Here is a 17,549-nt window from a genome sequence, read left to right as displayed (position 1 = left end):
CTAGTAGAAGGTACATGCTATGCACGTGGGTTCTTGTGATCAAACTGTTTGATTTAGAAAAATGGTTGTCAGGTTGCTGCTTTTATAAACTTTGTTGCTATATTTGAGTGTTTTGATTTGTAAAAAACATCTGGTGATGCATTCCTTGATATTAGCTCAAATGAAAAAAACAACAACTTGATAGATTGCTAGGGTACATCCATGTAGGTGTACAGTGTGACCCGCGAGAAGCCCAGAAAGATCTAGTTTGACAAAGTACTGGCGTGTGGCCCTACGCCGTGAATCCAAGAACCATCAGCCTTTGGATCACTTGAGTTTGGTCTTGATAAACAGTGGAGATTCATCCCTTGAAAAAAAAATCAACGGTTATCAATTTTTGCTTTCTACTCCCTCCGTCCGGAAATACTTGTCATTGAAATGGATGTATCTAGATGTATTTTACTTGTAGATACATCCATTTTCATTCATTTTGATGACAAGTAATTCCGGACGGAGGGAGTACAACACAGGGGATGCTAGTTCAAATTCAAAAATTGAAGAAAATTGTATATACTATAGTAATAGAAGAAAATTCTTCCTGGTTTGGCTAAAAGAAAATCTTTCTTTTGGGTTGTTGCCCTAGAGGCCCAAAGTTTTCGTCGAGACCGTGTATTAATTAGGCAATCCAGCCCAGGCCGTAAGTTTCAGAGTCCAACAAGAGATTTCCCGTGCTCAACCCTACCACCAGAACCGACAAGACACGGGCTGTGGTCCAGCAGTCAGCACTGCGAAAATTCGTTCATCCTCCCGATAGAAAAGCCGAGGGCTGGGGTTTAGCCGCGGCGCGTCTTTTTCTCTCTCCACGAATCTAGGGTTTCCACCTCGTCATCGCCATGGACTTCGACGAGTACGAGTACCTCGAGAAGACGGTCGAGGCCTCCGCGGCGGCCCCGGCCAACGGATCCGACGGGAAGGAGCGCAGCTCCCGCCGCCGGAGCAGCGCCGGCGACGGGGAGGACCGCGACGACGGCGAGCGCCGGTCCAAGCGCTCTCGCTCCGAGCACCGCGACCGCGACCGTGACCTTGAGAGCCGGGAGCGCCACCGCAGCAGCCGGGAGCGCCGGGACCGGGACGTGAGGGAGAAGGAGAGGCTGAGCAGGGAGAGCGAGCGGGAGAGGGAGAAGGAGAGGGAGCGGAGGAGCCGCGACCGCGACCGCGAGCGGGAGAAGGAGCGGGAGAGGGAGCGGAGGAGCCGCAGCCGGTCGGAGCGTCGTCGTGATGACGGCGAGCGAGAGCGAGAGCGCTTCCGTGAGCGCGACTTCCGTGACCGTGACGTCAGGTGCCAATTCATGACTCTGAACTTTATCGGAATTGCTTTCTAATAGTGACATGGTATATCTGGGTTTGTGTGTTCTGGCTCGCGCATATACCGGCCTTAGGATTGGAAAGGGATGATGTGTTTGCTGATATTTGCGCAGTTACAGCATCAAATTTTCACTTAGTACTTTTCCTCTACCAGACCGCAGCCAGTGTTTAGTTGTGTTTCTTAAATTTTCTTATGTCATATATACCTTGGTTTATTCAAAGTAATACAATTAAACAATAGTATTGGAACCTGCAGATTCAATGTGCTAGTGCAGTCTCCAGTTGGTCTTGATATTGAGCCCGACCTTGGATATAAGGTGATTTATTTCGAGTTCCTATATGAAGTTGGCATAGCATAATAGGATAATGAATCTGGAAATCTATACGTGATGATGTCATTTTGCGGTTTTGCGCGGTAGCGTGTTTCTGAGAGCAATGACGACATCTGTGATTACAGATTTCCTGCATCCAGAACACAAGGCTGAACTATATTTCTCCTGTTGCAGAATTCCGATGAAGGGGTGTGTTGGGATTTTTCACTGAAGCATTGCCTCTTATTGTAAAGAGGACTCAATGTTTGTCCCCTTGCACAAACAAGACTTTTAATTTCTGCTCCCTCTTTGCAGGAGATATTAAAGTCAAGTTACCTAAACAATCGCATGTGTCTTACAATGCAGGGCTTACCCTTTTCTTCCGACCCGATAGGATGTTGATTTGCTGGGTGTCTGTTTTTTCCCTTTCGTGACACTGACTGCAGTGGTGGGCGTGCTAAAAATTCATCTGTTCTAGCATTCAAAATAGCCGTTAATGCTCTTTATCTTCCTGAAGTTTCTTCCTCTGTTTACTTTCTCAATCTGGCATAGGATTGACTTGTCTGTCTGTGTCTTACTGAAAATTTCATTGGATAGTCAGGTATAGAGTTTGACTACGTAATTGCTTCCTAAGAAATTCTGGATTTGAGCTCTTCCTGGAAACAATTTCATCCATTTATTAGCTCGTCAATAGCCCATCCAGTAATCAAGATCTCATTGTTTTCGTTAGGATCAAAATTCTTAACTCACTAGTATATGTTGAGTCCTATCCTTGAGATTGTGCATTTCAAGCATGATGGTCATTCATTTGCTTGCCTACAAGGGTGTCCTCATGGCAAATTTCCCTTACTTTGAAATTGAGCGAGGAGACACAACTGAGTAGTGAGACTATTTCATTTGGCAATGGGTGGTAATGCCAATTCCCTGTTTCAAAGTTCCAACACGTGTCACTTTTGTCATGGTCATGTAGCTTCTTGACTCTTTGCCTGTATTTGTATCGATAAATGGGGAGAATGTTAGTATGATGTATAGCTGTAAATTATTTGAGCTGATGATATTATGTAGGTTCTGATTTGTATTCTGTGTTTTTGTTTTCCTATATATCCATGCTTATGATTTTTTTTCTGTTTGCAGACGTAGGAAAGAAGATGGTGCCGAACCTGAAGCAGATCCAGAAAGAGATCAAAGAACTGTATTTGCCTTCCAGGTTGTGTTCATTTAACAAGCTAACATATTCAGCCTTTTGGTATATGCAATTTTGAGAACTTCTGTGTCGAAGCTAATGTTTATAAGCATAATGACAGCTATCTTTGAAGGCGGATGAAAGAGATGTGTATGAGTTCTTCTCAAGGGCCGGGAAGGCAAGCCTCTCCTTTTACACCCTTTTTGTTCTAGTAGTAATCACCCTGTTTATCTTGTTTGTTCTTTAACTCAAGGGCCGGGAAGGCAAGCCTCCTATTTTTACACCCTTTTTGTTCTACTAGTAATCACCCTGTTTATCTTGTTTTGTTCTTTAGGATAGTGGAATACTTATGATATGTACACTATACACAACGTCAGTTCGCTGAACTTTCTCTTAAATTAAACAGATAATAATAAGCTGGTTCTGTTAAAGAGGATTATTATTTTCTAATTAGATGAACACAAACCTAACTGATGAATCAGTGATAAGATATTTTCTGTTGATATTCATCTATCACTATTTAGTGCATTATTGATCTTTTTTTAATCTTTGTCGTGTTTTTTTCTAGGTCCGGGATGTACGCTTAATAATGGATCGAAACTCACGACGTTCTAAAGGCGTTGGGTGAGTATTTAATGTGTATCATATTTGCTGTGCATTGTCTTGCAATTCTTTTGTTACCATTGCACCCTTGCTGTTCCCAATTTTATTTTATTTTGTTGTGATGATGGACAGAAGATAGAACACATACATATTTTGACCGCACAGTGTTAAATATAAAACACGGCCGTTTCACATTTTCAATTGATTCGTGTGAACAGCCATTGTTTTAGGGATAACAGCGTCTTGCAGCATATTGTTTGGAGCACGTGATATTGGCCCTAGAAATAAAGATGGCCTTGTTGACAGCTGATAATCTAATTTTAATGTTCTTGCATGGTCAGGTACATTGAATTTTATGATGCTATGTCGGTTCCAATGGCGATTGCTCTTAGAGGTCAGCCGCTTCTTGGTCAACCAGTGGACGTTAAGCCATCAGAGGCTGAAAAGAATCTTGTTCAGTCCAATGCTTCATCAAGTGTAGCAGCTTCAGGTGGGGCAAGGAAGTTGTATGTTGGAAATCTTCACTCCAATATTACAGAGGAGCAATTGAGACTGGTAATAACCAAGCATATAGTTTATATGTGCAGATTTATGATAACCCTGTTGCGCATGAAAACAAAATTATTATTTCTGAAGTTTACATAACTGAAAACTCCTTACTAGTGGTTGTTGATTTTGTTTTATAGGGTCATACATGTTACTGCTGCTTACATATCCTTGTTATGTGATGTGTGTACCATTATTTAAGGGTTCACTTTTCCAGGTCTTTGAACCATTTGGACTGGTTGAGCTTGTCCAGCTGCCCGTAGACCCACTTACTGGATTATGTAAAGGTTTTGGTTTTGTGCAGGTTTGTATTTTGTTATGAAGCAGTTCATTCTTCTGTTTGTGCGTAATTTGCTGTTTCTCACTCTGCTCCATCTCATTTCTTAGTTTGCACGGCTGGAAGATGCAAAAGCTGCTCAGAGTTTAAATGGTCAACTTGATATTGCTGGAAAAGTAATCAAGGTGAGCATTTTCTTTTGGGTTACCTGCCACCCACTTGGTTGTTGTAACTTTTAACTGCTTAAATTATGGGTTACACCACATGCCTATATGCTAATCAAATATCATGACCAGGTTTCAGCTGTGACGGAGCAACCGGGAGTGCAAGCCAGTGGGGCAACTGCAGGCGATTTGGATGATGATGAAGGTGGAGGCTTGGTGGGTGTTATTTCTACGAGACATTCTTTATTACTGGGAGTTTTTGTACATATATATGTTTTCTGTTTTTTAAGTTGGGTTTCTTGGGACATGATGGATTCCTTATAAAGGATTTTTGCATCATGGTATTAAAATACTGTACCATTGCGTATGTTTAGTATCCACACCTGTATAACTCTTTCGCAGCAAATTTGTTTTATCCAACCATGCCGCTGCCTCAGTTCTCAGATTTCTACTCCCTCCGTTCGGAATTACTTGTCACAAAAATGGATGAAAATAGATGTATCTACAACTAAAATACATCTGGATACATTCATTTCTTGGACGAGTAATTCCGAACGGAGGGAGTAGTTTATAAAATGGGTGACATGATGTTGCTGCTCACTGTATGTCCTGTCTTTACATATTTAGAAGTTGATGCACAATAGCCATTGCACACATTCTTGTTTGCTTTATAAAATATGCCAAAGCACCTTTCCATTGTCATATTTTTTCTGAGGAATCATTTAGAAGTTACTCCCTCCGATCCAATATAAGTACCATTACACCAGCTCAAGATCTGTTTTCAAATGTCATCTAAGATAGTTTAATATCATCGTTTGACTTGTCTGCATGCATGCAGGCACTGAATGCTAGCTCGCGAGCTCTTCTTATGCAGAAACTGGACCGTAGTGGCGCTACCACCAGGTATATTTCTGTCAAGTCGATGATATTTTTTGTCTTTATATTGTCCTTGCCATTCTTTGTATGACTATGTTACAATCTTATCTATCATTTATGTCTCTTTCTACCCGCGAGTTATTTAGTCTGTTTTGCTATTTTAGATCAAATATATAGTTTAGTCCCTGTTATGCTATTTCTATACATGCAAACTCAAATATTTGTTCGTGTTAGTTTGAGCTTTTCACATCATCCCATCCATCCTAAATTATGTCATAACCTCAAGATAGTTCTGAACTTCTGACATTTGAAATGAAACATACAACTGTAGATGCTTACTTGTATGTATGATTGGATACAAGTTCTCCTTGTTCCACAAAGCTTATGATAGAGGCTGCATAGCCTTCAGTTGATGGTTGAGTAGTATAGAATGTACATTATATTACTTGTAAGAGTGCCAATAATTCGTATCCAAATCTTTCGTTATTGACCTCTACTATATTATCGTCAGGATTCGTCCACCACTACAACAACATATGTTACCATATATATCTAGTTTGTGAAGGTCATTCTCCATGGACCTCCTCCAACTCTTTGGTGTACTTGGTTTGGTTAAAATATTCTGTTGTACTACAGTTCTAACATTTAACATGTGAATAGTGATCACTTGATAAATGAGGAAAATACTGCAACAGTAACATCCACTATCAATTGCATTGACAATTTGAAGAGTTATTACTGTTCACATGTTATATGTTAAAACTGTGGTAAGATAATGTTTTGTTATTATCATGTGTGAATGATGAATGCTTAACGCATGAAAGAAAAACTTGCTAAAATACCTTTATATTCTTGTGATGTTCGGGCTCTTGCAAATATTAATAAGTTAGCTTTTAAGAAATCTGTGCCATGACGCTTTTAAGATTTCTTTTCCAAGTTTAAAAAACTGTTGTGCGTCATGAGTTTATCATAAACACCTTATTTTTTTGATATCTTGGTATCTGCATATCTCTACATAATGTTCTCATCTAATATCGCCTTTCTTTTTAATCTGCCAATCTACAGTTTGACTTCTGGGTTGGGTGCTTCTGCCGTGGCATTACCGCCTGTGTCAGTTCTTGGTGCTCCTGCAACCGGTCCTGTGCTACAGCCTACAGTGCCTGGTCTTGGTTTAATTCCAGGGGCATCTATTCCGGTTATTACCCAGTCCGTTGACACGGCTCCACCTAGTGAATGCCTATTGCTCAAGAATATGTTTGATCCAGCTGTGGAGGTATTTAACTAATGAATTATTGTTATTCTTATTGCCGCCAACTGTCAATATTTTCTTGTTATATAGCCTGGAGGAGCTTTGATATCCCTTTGGTTCAACACAAAAACTATCTGATAACATTTTCAATTTTTTGTTGCAGACGGATCCTGATTTTGATTTAGATATTAGAGATGATGTTCGAGAAGAATGTTCTAAGTTTGGCCAAGTAAGACACATTTTTGTAGACAAGTAAGTAACTGATTCTTATTAATGTATTTAAGCAATTGTGTTGAGCCATGCTGTCAGAATCCTTTCTTTTTGTTTCACTATTGGCATGCTGCTTTATTGAAACATCCTCTAGTTCTCTTGTAGATTATATCTTAGACAAGACTGAAACATTGCCTGCTCACTTCATTATTTTTCTTGTTTGCTCGCGCACTAATATTACATTGTTGGATCATAGTACATTTGCTTTAAACCTTGAAGCTTTCTGCTTTTGTTATTTGTTATGGCCTTGTCTCTTGCAGAAAAATACACTTCTTTTTGTTGAGTACTGTTATCTGTATCCTACAGTAATAGAAATTCTTATGGCCTAAACTTTGGTATTGCCATTGATTTGCAGAAATACCACAGGCTTTGTGTACCTGCGGTTCGATAGCATAACGGCCGCCATGGGTGCACAGAAAGCACTTCAAGGGAGATGGTTTGCGGGAAAGATGATTACTGCAACATTTATGGTAAATGCCACTTTCCTGTTGACTTAAGATTTTCCCTCACGCATTTAGTTTGCTCATTTACTGGTTTGTTGATCTTTGTTATGTCAGTCCACTCAGCAGTATGAAATGAAGTTCCCAGAGTGAACCTGGTAGCGGACTCGCTTAGAAGCTGGAAATAGCGTCTTTGGTGTCGTGCACCCGCTCCTCATCGCGGGTGTCTTTGGCTGATATTAGTGGAGTCTCTTCGTCAGTTGTAACATTACACCATCAAGCATTCAAGCGTGTTGTAGCATCAAACTATTCAATGATCACCAAAAGTAATTAAAAGATGAGAGTTGTGGTTCCTTGTTAAGCTGGATTTGGTGCTAGTGTTTAGTTCTGAATTTGTTTGTCCTGCTTCAGTTTTTTTCCAAGTTATTTCTGTGGTTGAATTAATTCTGGTAGTTTGGGCGTGTGTTGTGCCGTAGATTACCTTAGGGTCCGTTTGGTTGTGCTTTTTCAACCAGCTTTAGCCAACCAAACGAGTTTGGGGAATGCAGTTGGGCGACCGGCCTAGGGCTTGCTGGTCACCTCCAGGGCCATTTGATCTGTCTTTCCTACAGCTGTTGGATGCCCTCTCCCTCTTGAATTGTCTCCTTTGTTGGCATTGAGACTGGAACTTTGTGCTCCAACGAGGGTGGTAGTGGCTCCTCTCTTGTGCCCTTTGCGTCAAAGTTGGCATGAGCTGTTTGTGCTCCAGCGAGGGTGGTAGCAGCACTTCTCTTGTGTTGCTGCTCGTCGCAACACCCCCGTGGTAGCGTCTCATGTTGAAAGAAGTCGCCCTGCCGACTCCACCATTTCTGCCTTGTAGCTCAGACGGCAGTGCTTGCAGCTTGATCCCTTGTGGTTGCAGCACCAGTTGGGCTGCCTGTTGCACGGTTGCGTTGTCCTGTCCCCGTCACCACTTACAGCCTGTCACCATTGCAGCAAAAAGCTCACCACTCGTCGTTGTGGCAGCACTCTGTTGGCTGCAGCAAAAAATTCTACTATTGCTGGTTGCAGCCTTCTCGATGCCACCCGTTCATTGTTGCCGATTGCGGCAAAACAATCAGCCAATCCCAGCACCGTGCCTCAACGGTTGCAGCACCCGCACAGTGCGGGTGTCGCTGTCGCAGCACAACGCCTCGCCGTTCCAGCATCGCACATTGCTGGTTTCAGCATGTGACCGCCGCGGTTAGAGTGCACGACGGTTATTTGCTTGTAGTGTAGTTTGCTTGCTAGGTCTCTTTGAAAATGCTAGGCTATTTCAACAAAAATGTTGTCATCATTCATTGCATGGCATTGCATAATTTCATTCGTGATAGCAAGCTGAACGGAAAATATTTCAATAAACGTAACACAAATGATGAGTATCTACCTCCATTGCTACAAAAGGAGGCACCAAAACGAGCAAGGGAGAACGAGGACACCATGAACAACATTCGTACTAGGATAGTGGATGCTTGTTTTGCAAGAGGAAGATAGGTTTACTATGGTGATGGAGGCCATCATCGTGTGAACCATATGCGTGTGTGGTCCAAGTCTTTTATAACAATATTACGGCATATGACTCTCAATTTATATGATCTATATGTATGCATTGTTGAATTAATTGTTTATATTGTCATAATTTTTCCTTCCAAAATGATCATTGAATTACTAACCAATGTACAAATAATTGCTTTATGATCAATTAGCATATAAACATTCTTAGCCGCATTAAAGACAAATTCTATTGAATCTTGGGTTTCACAGTCGTTTCAACTTTGAACCAAACAATTTTCAAAAAATTCATGGTTCTCAGCTCACAACAGTTTTCTCAAGGTTCACAACAATTTTCCCACGACTCACACCAGATTTTTCAGAATCCACAGCTCAACCGAACACACCCTTAGATCAAGATCCAAGTCCATCAAAATCGATGCAAAAGTTGACACTCTTCTTGATGACCAAAGCACACAGAGATATCTGCCCCGGAACAACCTGAATTGCCTGGCTACTGAAGATCCTTTTAGGGTTGGACCAAAGATAGGACATGAATATTCTTTACTCTTTTTTTTGTGGAGAACATTTAAACTCGAGTCTCCAAAAGTCCCAATGCATCTTTGTCCCTAATCTCGAAACTCTTTCGTATGTTGGAGCAAGAAGACGAATTCAAGTTGATCTATTACAACGATCCGGATTGTTTGTATTTCAATTTTTTTTCTTACAAACCGACATTCTTCTTATAAAAGAAAGCACTCATTGAATTATTTACTGAATCTCATCTTTTTCTCAGTGCCGAGACAATTCTCATACATTCTCATGCTTTGTAGAATGTTAACACCCATGACATTTGTCATGTTTATATCACCAGGGTGCCCTTTAAGCCTTTTAAGGTGGTGTGCCATCCCTTCCTGGGACTGGGATAGTTGTTCTTTCAAACGGATGCCACACATTTCATTCATGTGTGAGTAGGTATGGGGAGGGATATGGTCAACTGGATTATTCGAACATTTCCCCCAATATCAGGCGCAACACGTTTGCCAAAAAATCACGGATATAATAGAGTTCAAGCTTGGTTTGAGTCATGAAGTCCAAGTTTACTTTGTACTATTGATGAGTTTGGTGTGGTATGATGTTGAAGTTCAATTGATGTGGTATGATCTTGAAGTTCAATAAAATTTTGAGGTTATTATTGTACATACCATATTTGCTCGCTTATACTGAATAACTGCAAATTAAGGAGGTAATCTCACCACCTCAGTCAAAAAGGTCACCACAGCCCCTATCAATCACTCATCCCTCAAACCAAATACTCCAATGGTTAACCCTACCATGCTTCATCCTTTAAAGCAAAAAAAAAAAAGGCTAACATCACCCACCCAACCAAACAAAAAGAAGGGCTATCTCTACCAGAACTTGTTGGGGATACCCATAACCACCCTAGCCTATTCCTCGAACCAAGTACACCCTAAGTGAATTAGGTATTTAAAGCAAAAGAGCATCGCTCACTTCATAAGTCATTTGGACCTGATGAAACCAGGTAGAAAAAAGTCACTCCTGAAACAATGCTTGCGTGTATTCTGGCTGCATTGAGTTGGTGCAAGAGGTGCATTAGAGCACAAGAATTGATCACCAAATAAAAAACATATTTACCGCTTACAATAATAGCTTGATCAAATGTTTTCTACAGATTTCAATACCTAGACCCTAGTAACAGTATCCAGCTACTCAAGCTAAGTATGAATGGGTACATCATGTGCCAAATGTAAATATGAAAAATGAGAATCATTGTATCTCCTTTAAGAAAGCTGGGTTCGAATTTAGTGCCTTTTTCGCCAGGTTACGAGCGTCGTCTCTTGAAGACTCTCTTGATATGCGAAGGAGCTCCTTAATCCCTCCAGTTATGATGATATCACGGGAGTTTTCCACTGCAAAAGGGAGCGCAGACACTTGATATCACATGGCGTACAACATCGACAATCTCCATTAAGGACCCAAGGTCATTTTTATTGTCTTTGACTAAGGGACAAGCTAATACAAAGCACAAAGGTAAAAGGCGAGCCCCAGCGCTACGTACCATTTTGAGCTAGATGGCAGAATGCTAGCTCGATATGTCTTCGCGTTGAAGGAGGAAACATGGTTGAATTGGCCATGATCCAACTAAGGACGCCATCTTCAATGAGAAGGGATCTCCCTTTCTTGTGACCTATTTTGAGTAGCATACCACAATATCATTGATTGAATCTTCACAAACAACGAGTGTTCTAGTACACGAGTTTGATGTATTCAAGTCTGCATATATCTTCAGAGAAGACGGCACAGGTGTTTTTCCATAATATCCAATGAAGCAGATGTGACATCAGAAGGTTGTGAACTATGAATGGATATAATTGTTTGGTGATAACATATTAGTATGTGAGTGCTAACAATTTTCTTTGCTTTGATTTTCCTTTTGTTGGTATAGTTCTACACTTAAAGTTAATAATTAATGCAACCATACTGAGCTCAATATAAACAGATCACAAACCTTGGCTTATTACTCGGGATTCACATTTTGCAAAGTTCGCTAGTCCTCGTGCTATCTGAGCTATGACATCAGTATGTCCAGTTTGAAACATTCCCAGGAGCGCTTTTATTCCACCATCTTGTTTCAACATTGCATGCCACTTTTCTGGGAAAAAAAATACACATAGAATAAGTCACATGTTTTCATTTGTTAGACATGGCCAGGAATGTCAGTCTGGTATTTGTTTACGGTCGATCAATTTGGGAGACGTTTATAAAAATTGTGATGGTTCAGGTTCATCTCATGTTAGATTCCAGGTTCAATAGAATAACTTTAGATAAACTGAATATTATTCAAAACATACTGAATATCGTAACTATATGAATCAGTACCATTTCCACATAAGTTGGCAATTGCACCAGCTACCATCCGCATAGTTTGAGGATCATCAGTTTTGGATGCAATATTTGCTAATAGTCGAGCTCCTCCTTTGTTCATTATAAGTGCCTGGTTTGAAACTGCAAAAACAAAATTTTAGAATGGTAATGAAATAAGTTACGATCACTTCAGGCTCTATAAGCGACGATGTATTAATTTTGATTGGAACATTCTCCTTAATGGAGATAAAATTCAAATACATAACATCAACTCCTTTTTTTAGGGAACATTACATAACTCAAGAGCTAGAAACTAGGATTTAGTTTAGCTGGCTACAAAACAAGACTAAGAAGTTTGGAATAAATTTGTGAGCACGTCTGTTTGTGGGTACGGGTGGGGTGGTGGGAATGACACTCCAACAAACAGTTAAGCAGACAGGTATTAACAACCATTTGCCATGGTGCTAATATCAGAAGAGCAGTGAGCCAGCAATCTAATTAATAATCTGTTTGGGAAAAAAGAATGATACGCAACTGGAATAGATTAAGTACCATTCATTGCCAAGTTAGCAATGGCACCAGCAGTGGCTCGATGAATTGTGGTATTTTCTGATGTTTCCAGAAGTGACAGAAGTGCATCCAACCCTCCTTCCTCGACGATTTTTTCCTGGTTAATATCTGCAATCACAAATTAAAGGACATGGGAAAAAATCTTTTCATGATTTCTTGAGGAAAAAACAAAATATTAAAAGCGAGATAAATATGAGATTCAGATTATGATAGCCTTTCTCGCAAAAGGTAGGGGGACGGGTAGCCCATGCTACTTCAATAAATAACAAAATTCTAAACTAGAAAACTGTGCAAATGCATACAGCAGTAGTTATTTATACATAGAGAATGATAACCGTCAGACCTTCAGCAGCAAGATTAGCAACCACTTTGACAGCATGAATCTGAACCTCTAGCTCTTCAGACTTCAGCAGAGCCAGGACATTTGGAAGACCAACTGAATGCCAATTGGAACAAAAGCAAATCAAGAGATGGCCCCAACAAAGAAAACAGCTGCGCTGGTATTCTTCCATGTAAAAATACCTTCTTCAAATATCTTTGAAATGGTACCTCTCTGACTTGCTAGGGTCTCTTTCAAATTTCCTGATTTATGCATAAATGCCTCACTACCTAATCCAGATCCTGATCTAACCATACCACATAATGTTTTAGACTGTCAAAGAGAAATATACATAAGTATGATTATAAAACAAGAATGAGAACATCTGAGTTATAATAAAAGAATGGTACCTCTTCAGCACAATTATCAGTCTTAGATCGCTTCAACCTTAGAACTTCAGCCTCAAGGCTCTGCCTATGGCTTGCTTCATCTTGCACCTTTGCTTGTGTAGATTTCAATTCTTCATATATCAGTTCCTACAAGAAATTATGGGAAAATAAATACTTGAGATATTTTGCAATTTTGAAACAAACCGCACAGCCATATTTTTAGAAGAAATGGAAAATATTACATAGAGGAACTATCCTGGTTTCCCATACCTTCTCTGATACAAGTTGACTGATTTTTTCTTCTAGTGAGTGTACTTGACTGGTAAATGTTTGAGTGATTTTGGATAGCTCTCTTTTCAACTCACGGGCCGTATTTTCCTGGAACTGGAAGAATCATGGGATTACTTTTATTCAGATTTTCTCTAGAAAAACAATGCTTTCACTTGCTTCACACCAAGACTTTGCCTTACTGCACATTTCTACTATATTAAAATAATGCTTTGACTTTCTGCAAGGATATATTTGGCACAGCCATTGGAAAAAGTATCAGAGAGAATAAAAGCATATAAGATTGAACCGTTTAAAAAACATGTTAAAAGTCCATGCAAGGACCACTTTGACTCACGGCAAGGAGTCTATTGTTTCTTGTGGTTGTTATTCCAAGCATGCACATTGAGAGAGGTCTCTGGAGTCAATGATGTGGTTTAGTGTGCCATTTTAAATAACTGAAAACATGAGCTTTAAATTGATATTGAAAGATAACTTGAACTTAGTTGGATCTGAAAAAGGTAGCAGATCTCCTAACACACTTCGATTCAGGCAGGAAACACAAGTCTTTTACTGGAAGCTCAACAAACTTTTCAAGACTAGTCTAATCTTGTTAGTCATTTGGTAAAACATTAGTTAATCAACAAACATAATTATTAGTTAAGAGAACTGATCTACACGTGGACCCTGACGTTTTTGTCCTGGGTCCACCCCTAATAGGAAGAGAATTGTAGCACATTGTATCCAAGCAAAGCTGCATGAAACAACAAAAAAGAGTACGAGGTATGACCTAGCATACTAGTGACTGTCATGGCTGAATTTCTAAATTCTGAAAATATACCTGGGCAGAACTCCGAGCATCGCTCAATTGCTGTTCTAGAACATTAAAGTGGCCCTTCATACTAGCAGAACGAGATCTTTCTTCCTCAAGCTCCCTCAGTAATTCTCCCATTTTCTTCTCATAGGTTTTTGTTGTTTCAGCAAGAATTTGTGTGGTTGAAAAGCTCTCAAGCTGTTGTTGCTACTATCAACAAATTTTGCGTTAGATCAGCAAACTTATTGGAAAGGAATTTTGCATCACAATGTTAGTACATGTTGATAGTATGAACCAAGGTGGCACAGAAGAGCTACCTTCTTTTCATTTAGTGATGTTTCTAAATGAACAATTTTCTCAGATAAAACATTATTTCGGCCTTCCTTCTCTTCTAGCTCCTGCATCAATCTTTTGACTGCATATTCAAATTGATGCTTTTCCTTCTCCAGATTCTGGGTAAGAAATCACTTGTTAGATTTAGCTCTCTAAAACAAGTTGCTTTTGAACTGGAAGGGGCTGTTGTTAAATGCTCACAGCCAACCATTTTCCAGATAGCACAAATAAATGCAGAGCTGTTTTTCTTGCAGGAAACTACTAGGCAGAGCCCTATTGTGAATTCATATCTCTCGTGAAGTAGTGGGTAGTTAGGAAAAGGCAAATAAGATGGCTGTATAATAATCAATGTAACCTATACTTGATTTCAGGTAGATATTTGCTGTGTAAATACCAGTAAAGAAAAAGAATATATATAATGCAAAGAACATTGTATACCTCTATTTGCATGCTAGAGGTCATTCTTAAGTCATTCAAGAATGTCTCCGATTCTTTCAACCTTTTCTCCAACTGCATTTTCTCCCTGTGTCTGAGCTTTTGCTGTCTCTCCATCTCCGATGTGAGATGATCAACCTCATTTTCAACGTTCTTATATAGGGTTTCATAATCAACTTCCTCCTTTAACCTTATTGTGTTCACTACTTTCATAGCCTGAAAATCACAAATGAAGTACTTTGTACAGTTTACAAGTGCAAGCAAAAGGAAACAAGATGAAGCAATACAACAATGATCTCTCTGAACAAATGCCAAATTCCAGTCTTATAATAGTGCAGGGAGGCTTTTGAAGAGGAGAGAACAAAGAACATGAAGTGGATTAGTCCATCTCATGAACTAAGGCTCCAACATGATGCACTTGGTGCACTGTGTCCAAATTTAACAATGTCTAGTTTCACTATAGCAATCTATATGATTGAAGCAATTGGGATGACATGTCCTGTAATCCTTCCTCTTTGGAGGCTGTAACAAAATCTATCTTTTCAATACAAAGAAACGCAAGTCTTTTGCGCTTTCTCAAAAAAAGTATGTGGCTAAACATTGATGTTCTGTGACGAACTGAAATTTAAATATTAGAAAACCACAATATGTCTAGTGAGGAGGGTAATATAGGATGTAAACCGGGTCCCCGTTTAATCACATTTAAACCCACTTATGATCTAACAACAACGACAAAGCCTTTAGTCCCAAACAAGTTGGGGTAGGCTAGAGGTGAAACCCATAAGATCTCACGACCAACTCATGGCTCTGGCACATGGATAGCAAGCTTCCACGCACCCCTGTCCATAGCTAGTTCTTTGGTGATACTCCAATCCTTCAGGTCTCTCTTAACGGACTCCTCTCATGTCAAATTCAGTCTACCCCGACCTCTCTTAACATTCTCTGCACGCTTTAGCCGTCCACTATGCACTGGGGCTTCTGGAGGCCTGCGCTGAATATGCCCAAACCATCTCAGACGATGTTGGACAAGGTTCTCTTCAATTGGTGCTACCCCAACTCTATCTCATATATCATCATTCCGGACTCTATCCTTCCTCGTGTGGCCACACATCCATCTCAACATACGCATCTCCGTCACACCTAACTGTTGAACATGTTGCCTTTTAGTCGGCCAACACTCAGCGCCATACAACATTGCGGGTCGAACAGCCGTCCTATAGAACTTGCCTTTTAGCTTTTGTGGCACTCTCTTGTCATAGAGAATGCCAGAAGCTTGGCGCCACTTCATCCATCCGGCATTGATTCGATGGTTCACATCTTCATCAATACCCCCATCCTCCTGCAGCATTGACCCCAAATATCGAAAGGTGTCACTTCATCCATCCTTCTGAGGTACCACCTGCCCATCAAGGCTAACCTCCTCCTCACACCTAGTAGTACTGAAACCGCACATCATGTACTCGGTTTTAGTTCTACTAAGCCTAAACCCTTTCGATTTCAAGGTTTGTCTCCATAACTCTAACTTCCTATTTACCCCCGTCCGACTATCGTCAACTAGCACCACATCATCTGCAAAGAGCATACACCATGGGATATCTCCTTGTATATCCCTTGTGACCTCATCCATCACCAAGGCAAAAAGATAAGGGCTCAAAGCTGACCCCTGATGTAGTCCTATCTTAATCGGGAAGTCATCAGCGTCGACATCACTTGTTCGAACACTTGTCACAACATTATCGTACATGTCCTTGATGAGGGTAATGTACTTTGCTGCGACTTTGTGTTTCTCCAAGGCCCACCACATGACATTCCTCGGTATCTTATCATAGGCCTTCTCCAAGTCAATGAACACCATATGCAAGTCCTTTTTTTGCTCCTTGTATCTCTCCATAAGTTGTCGTACCAAGAAAATGGCTTCCATGGTCGACCTCCCAGGCATGAAACCAAACTGATCTTTGGTCACGCTTGTCATTCTTCTTAAGCGGTGCTCAATGACTCTCTCCCATAGCTTCATTGTATGGCTCATCAGCTTAATTCCACGGTAATTAGTACAACTCTGAACATCCCCTTGTTCTTGAAGATTGGCACTAATATACTTTCTTCATTCTTCTGGCATCTTGTTTGCCCGAAAAATGAGGTTGAAAAGCTTGGTTAGCCATACTGTCGCTATGTCTTGTCCGTGAGGCCTTTCCACACCTCAATGGGGATACAATCAGGGCCCATCGCCTTGCCTCCTTTCATCCTTTTTAAAGCCTCCTTGACCTCAGACTCCTGGATTCTCCGCACAAAACGCATGTTGGTCTCATCAAAGGAGTCGTCTAGTTCAATGGTAGAACTCTCATTCTCCCCATTGAACAACTTGTCGAAGTACTCCCGCCATCTATGCTTAATCTCCTCGTCCTTCACCAAGAGTTCGCCTGCTCCGTCCTTGATGCATTTGACTTGACCAATATCCCTCGTCTTCCTCTCTCGAATCTTGGCCATCTTATAGATGTCCCTTTCGCCTTCCTTAATGCCTAACCGTTGGTAGAGGTCCTCATATGCCTGACCCCTTGCTTCACTGACAGCTCGCTTTGCGGCCTTCTTCGCCATCTTGTACTTCTCTATGTTGTCTGTACTCCAATCCAGGTATAGGCGTCTGAAGCAATCTTTCTTCTCTTTAATTGCCTTCTGGACATCATCATTCCACCACCAGGTATCCTTATCTTCGCTTCTCCTTCCCCTGAACACTCCAAACTCCTCCGAGGTCACCTTATGATCTAAT

General features: G+C 40.6%; 2 protein-coding genes across 7 annotated transcripts in view; one reads left to right on the top strand and one right to left on the bottom strand.

Moving 5' to 3' along the window:
• Positions 1-740: 740 nt before the first annotated feature.
• LOC123093182 (RNA-binding protein 39) lies at positions 741-7,624 on the top strand. Of its 5 annotated transcripts, none has more exons than XM_044515091.1 (13): positions 741-1,318; positions 2,790-2,862; positions 2,960-3,016; positions 3,407-3,462; positions 3,783-3,996; positions 4,205-4,291; positions 4,375-4,449; positions 4,561-4,644; positions 5,267-5,331; positions 6,370-6,577; positions 6,717-6,805; positions 7,179-7,293; positions 7,381-7,624. In XM_044515091.1, exons 1-13 carry the CDS (start codon positions 873-875, stop codon positions 7,414-7,416), a joined length of 1,605 nt encoding a protein of 534 aa, XP_044371026.1. In that variant the 5' UTR covers positions 741-872; the 3' UTR covers positions 7,417-7,624. The 5 variants fall into 5 exon arrangements, with proteins under 5 accessions (XP_044371026.1, XP_044371029.1, XP_044371031.1 ...); XM_044515094.1 differs by lacking the exon at positions 741-1,318 and adding an exon at positions 1,901-1,919; XM_044515096.1 differs by lacking the exon at positions 741-1,318 and adding an exon at positions 1,938-2,147.
• A 2,709-nt stretch (positions 7,625-10,333) lies between these two features.
• Positions 10,334-17,549, bottom strand: part of LOC123093181 (kinesin-like protein KIN-UA) — a 12,169-nt gene continuing 4,953 nt past the window's right edge. The window contains exons 9-20 of one of the 2 annotated variants that reach the window (XM_044515090.1): positions 14,789-15,001; positions 14,335-14,469; positions 14,045-14,224; positions 13,207-13,320; positions 12,958-13,083; positions 12,778-12,880; positions 12,572-12,664; positions 12,211-12,336; positions 11,674-11,799; positions 11,303-11,446; positions 10,853-10,981; positions 10,334-10,703 (exon numbers count right to left, since the gene is read on the bottom strand). In XM_044515090.1, coding sequence (XP_044371025.1) covers positions 10,561-10,703; positions 10,853-10,981; positions 11,303-11,446; positions 11,674-11,799; positions 12,211-12,336; positions 12,572-12,664; positions 12,778-12,880; positions 12,958-13,083; positions 13,207-13,320; positions 14,045-14,224; positions 14,335-14,469; positions 14,789-15,001 — 1,632 coding nt within the window. In that variant the 3' untranslated portion in view covers positions 10,334-10,560. Of the gene's footprint in view, positions 10,704-10,852; positions 10,982-11,302; positions 11,447-11,673; positions 11,800-12,210; positions 12,337-12,571; positions 12,665-12,750; positions 12,881-12,957; positions 13,084-13,206; positions 13,321-14,044; positions 14,225-14,334; positions 14,470-14,788; positions 15,002-17,549 lie in introns of both variants that reach the window. The other variant, XM_044515089.1, reaches the window with a different exon arrangement.

Source organism: Triticum aestivum, chromosome 4B (assembly GCF_018294505.1).
Source record: "Triticum aestivum cultivar Chinese Spring chromosome 4B, IWGSC CS RefSeq v2.1, whole genome shotgun sequence".
NCBI lineage: Eukaryota > Viridiplantae > Streptophyta > Magnoliopsida > Poales > Poaceae > Triticum > Triticum aestivum.
Note: the sequence above shows the minus strand (reverse complement) of the source record. Positions and strands in the feature narration are given on the sequence as shown.

Bases quoted from the DNA above. Each gene is read 5' to 3' on its own strand.
- LOC123093182 (XM_044515091.1), top strand. From the start codon at position 873: ATGGACTTCGACGAGTACGAGTACCTCGAGAAGACGGTCGAGGCCTCC. The intron at 6,578-6,716 runs GTATTTAACTAA...TTTTTGTTGCAG, and splicing joins TGTTTGATCCAGCTGTGGAG to ACGGATCCTGATTTTGATTT. The intron at 6,806-7,178 runs GTAAGTAACTGA...ATTGATTTGCAG, and splicing joins AGACACATTTTTGTAGACAA to AAATACCACAGGCTTTGTGT.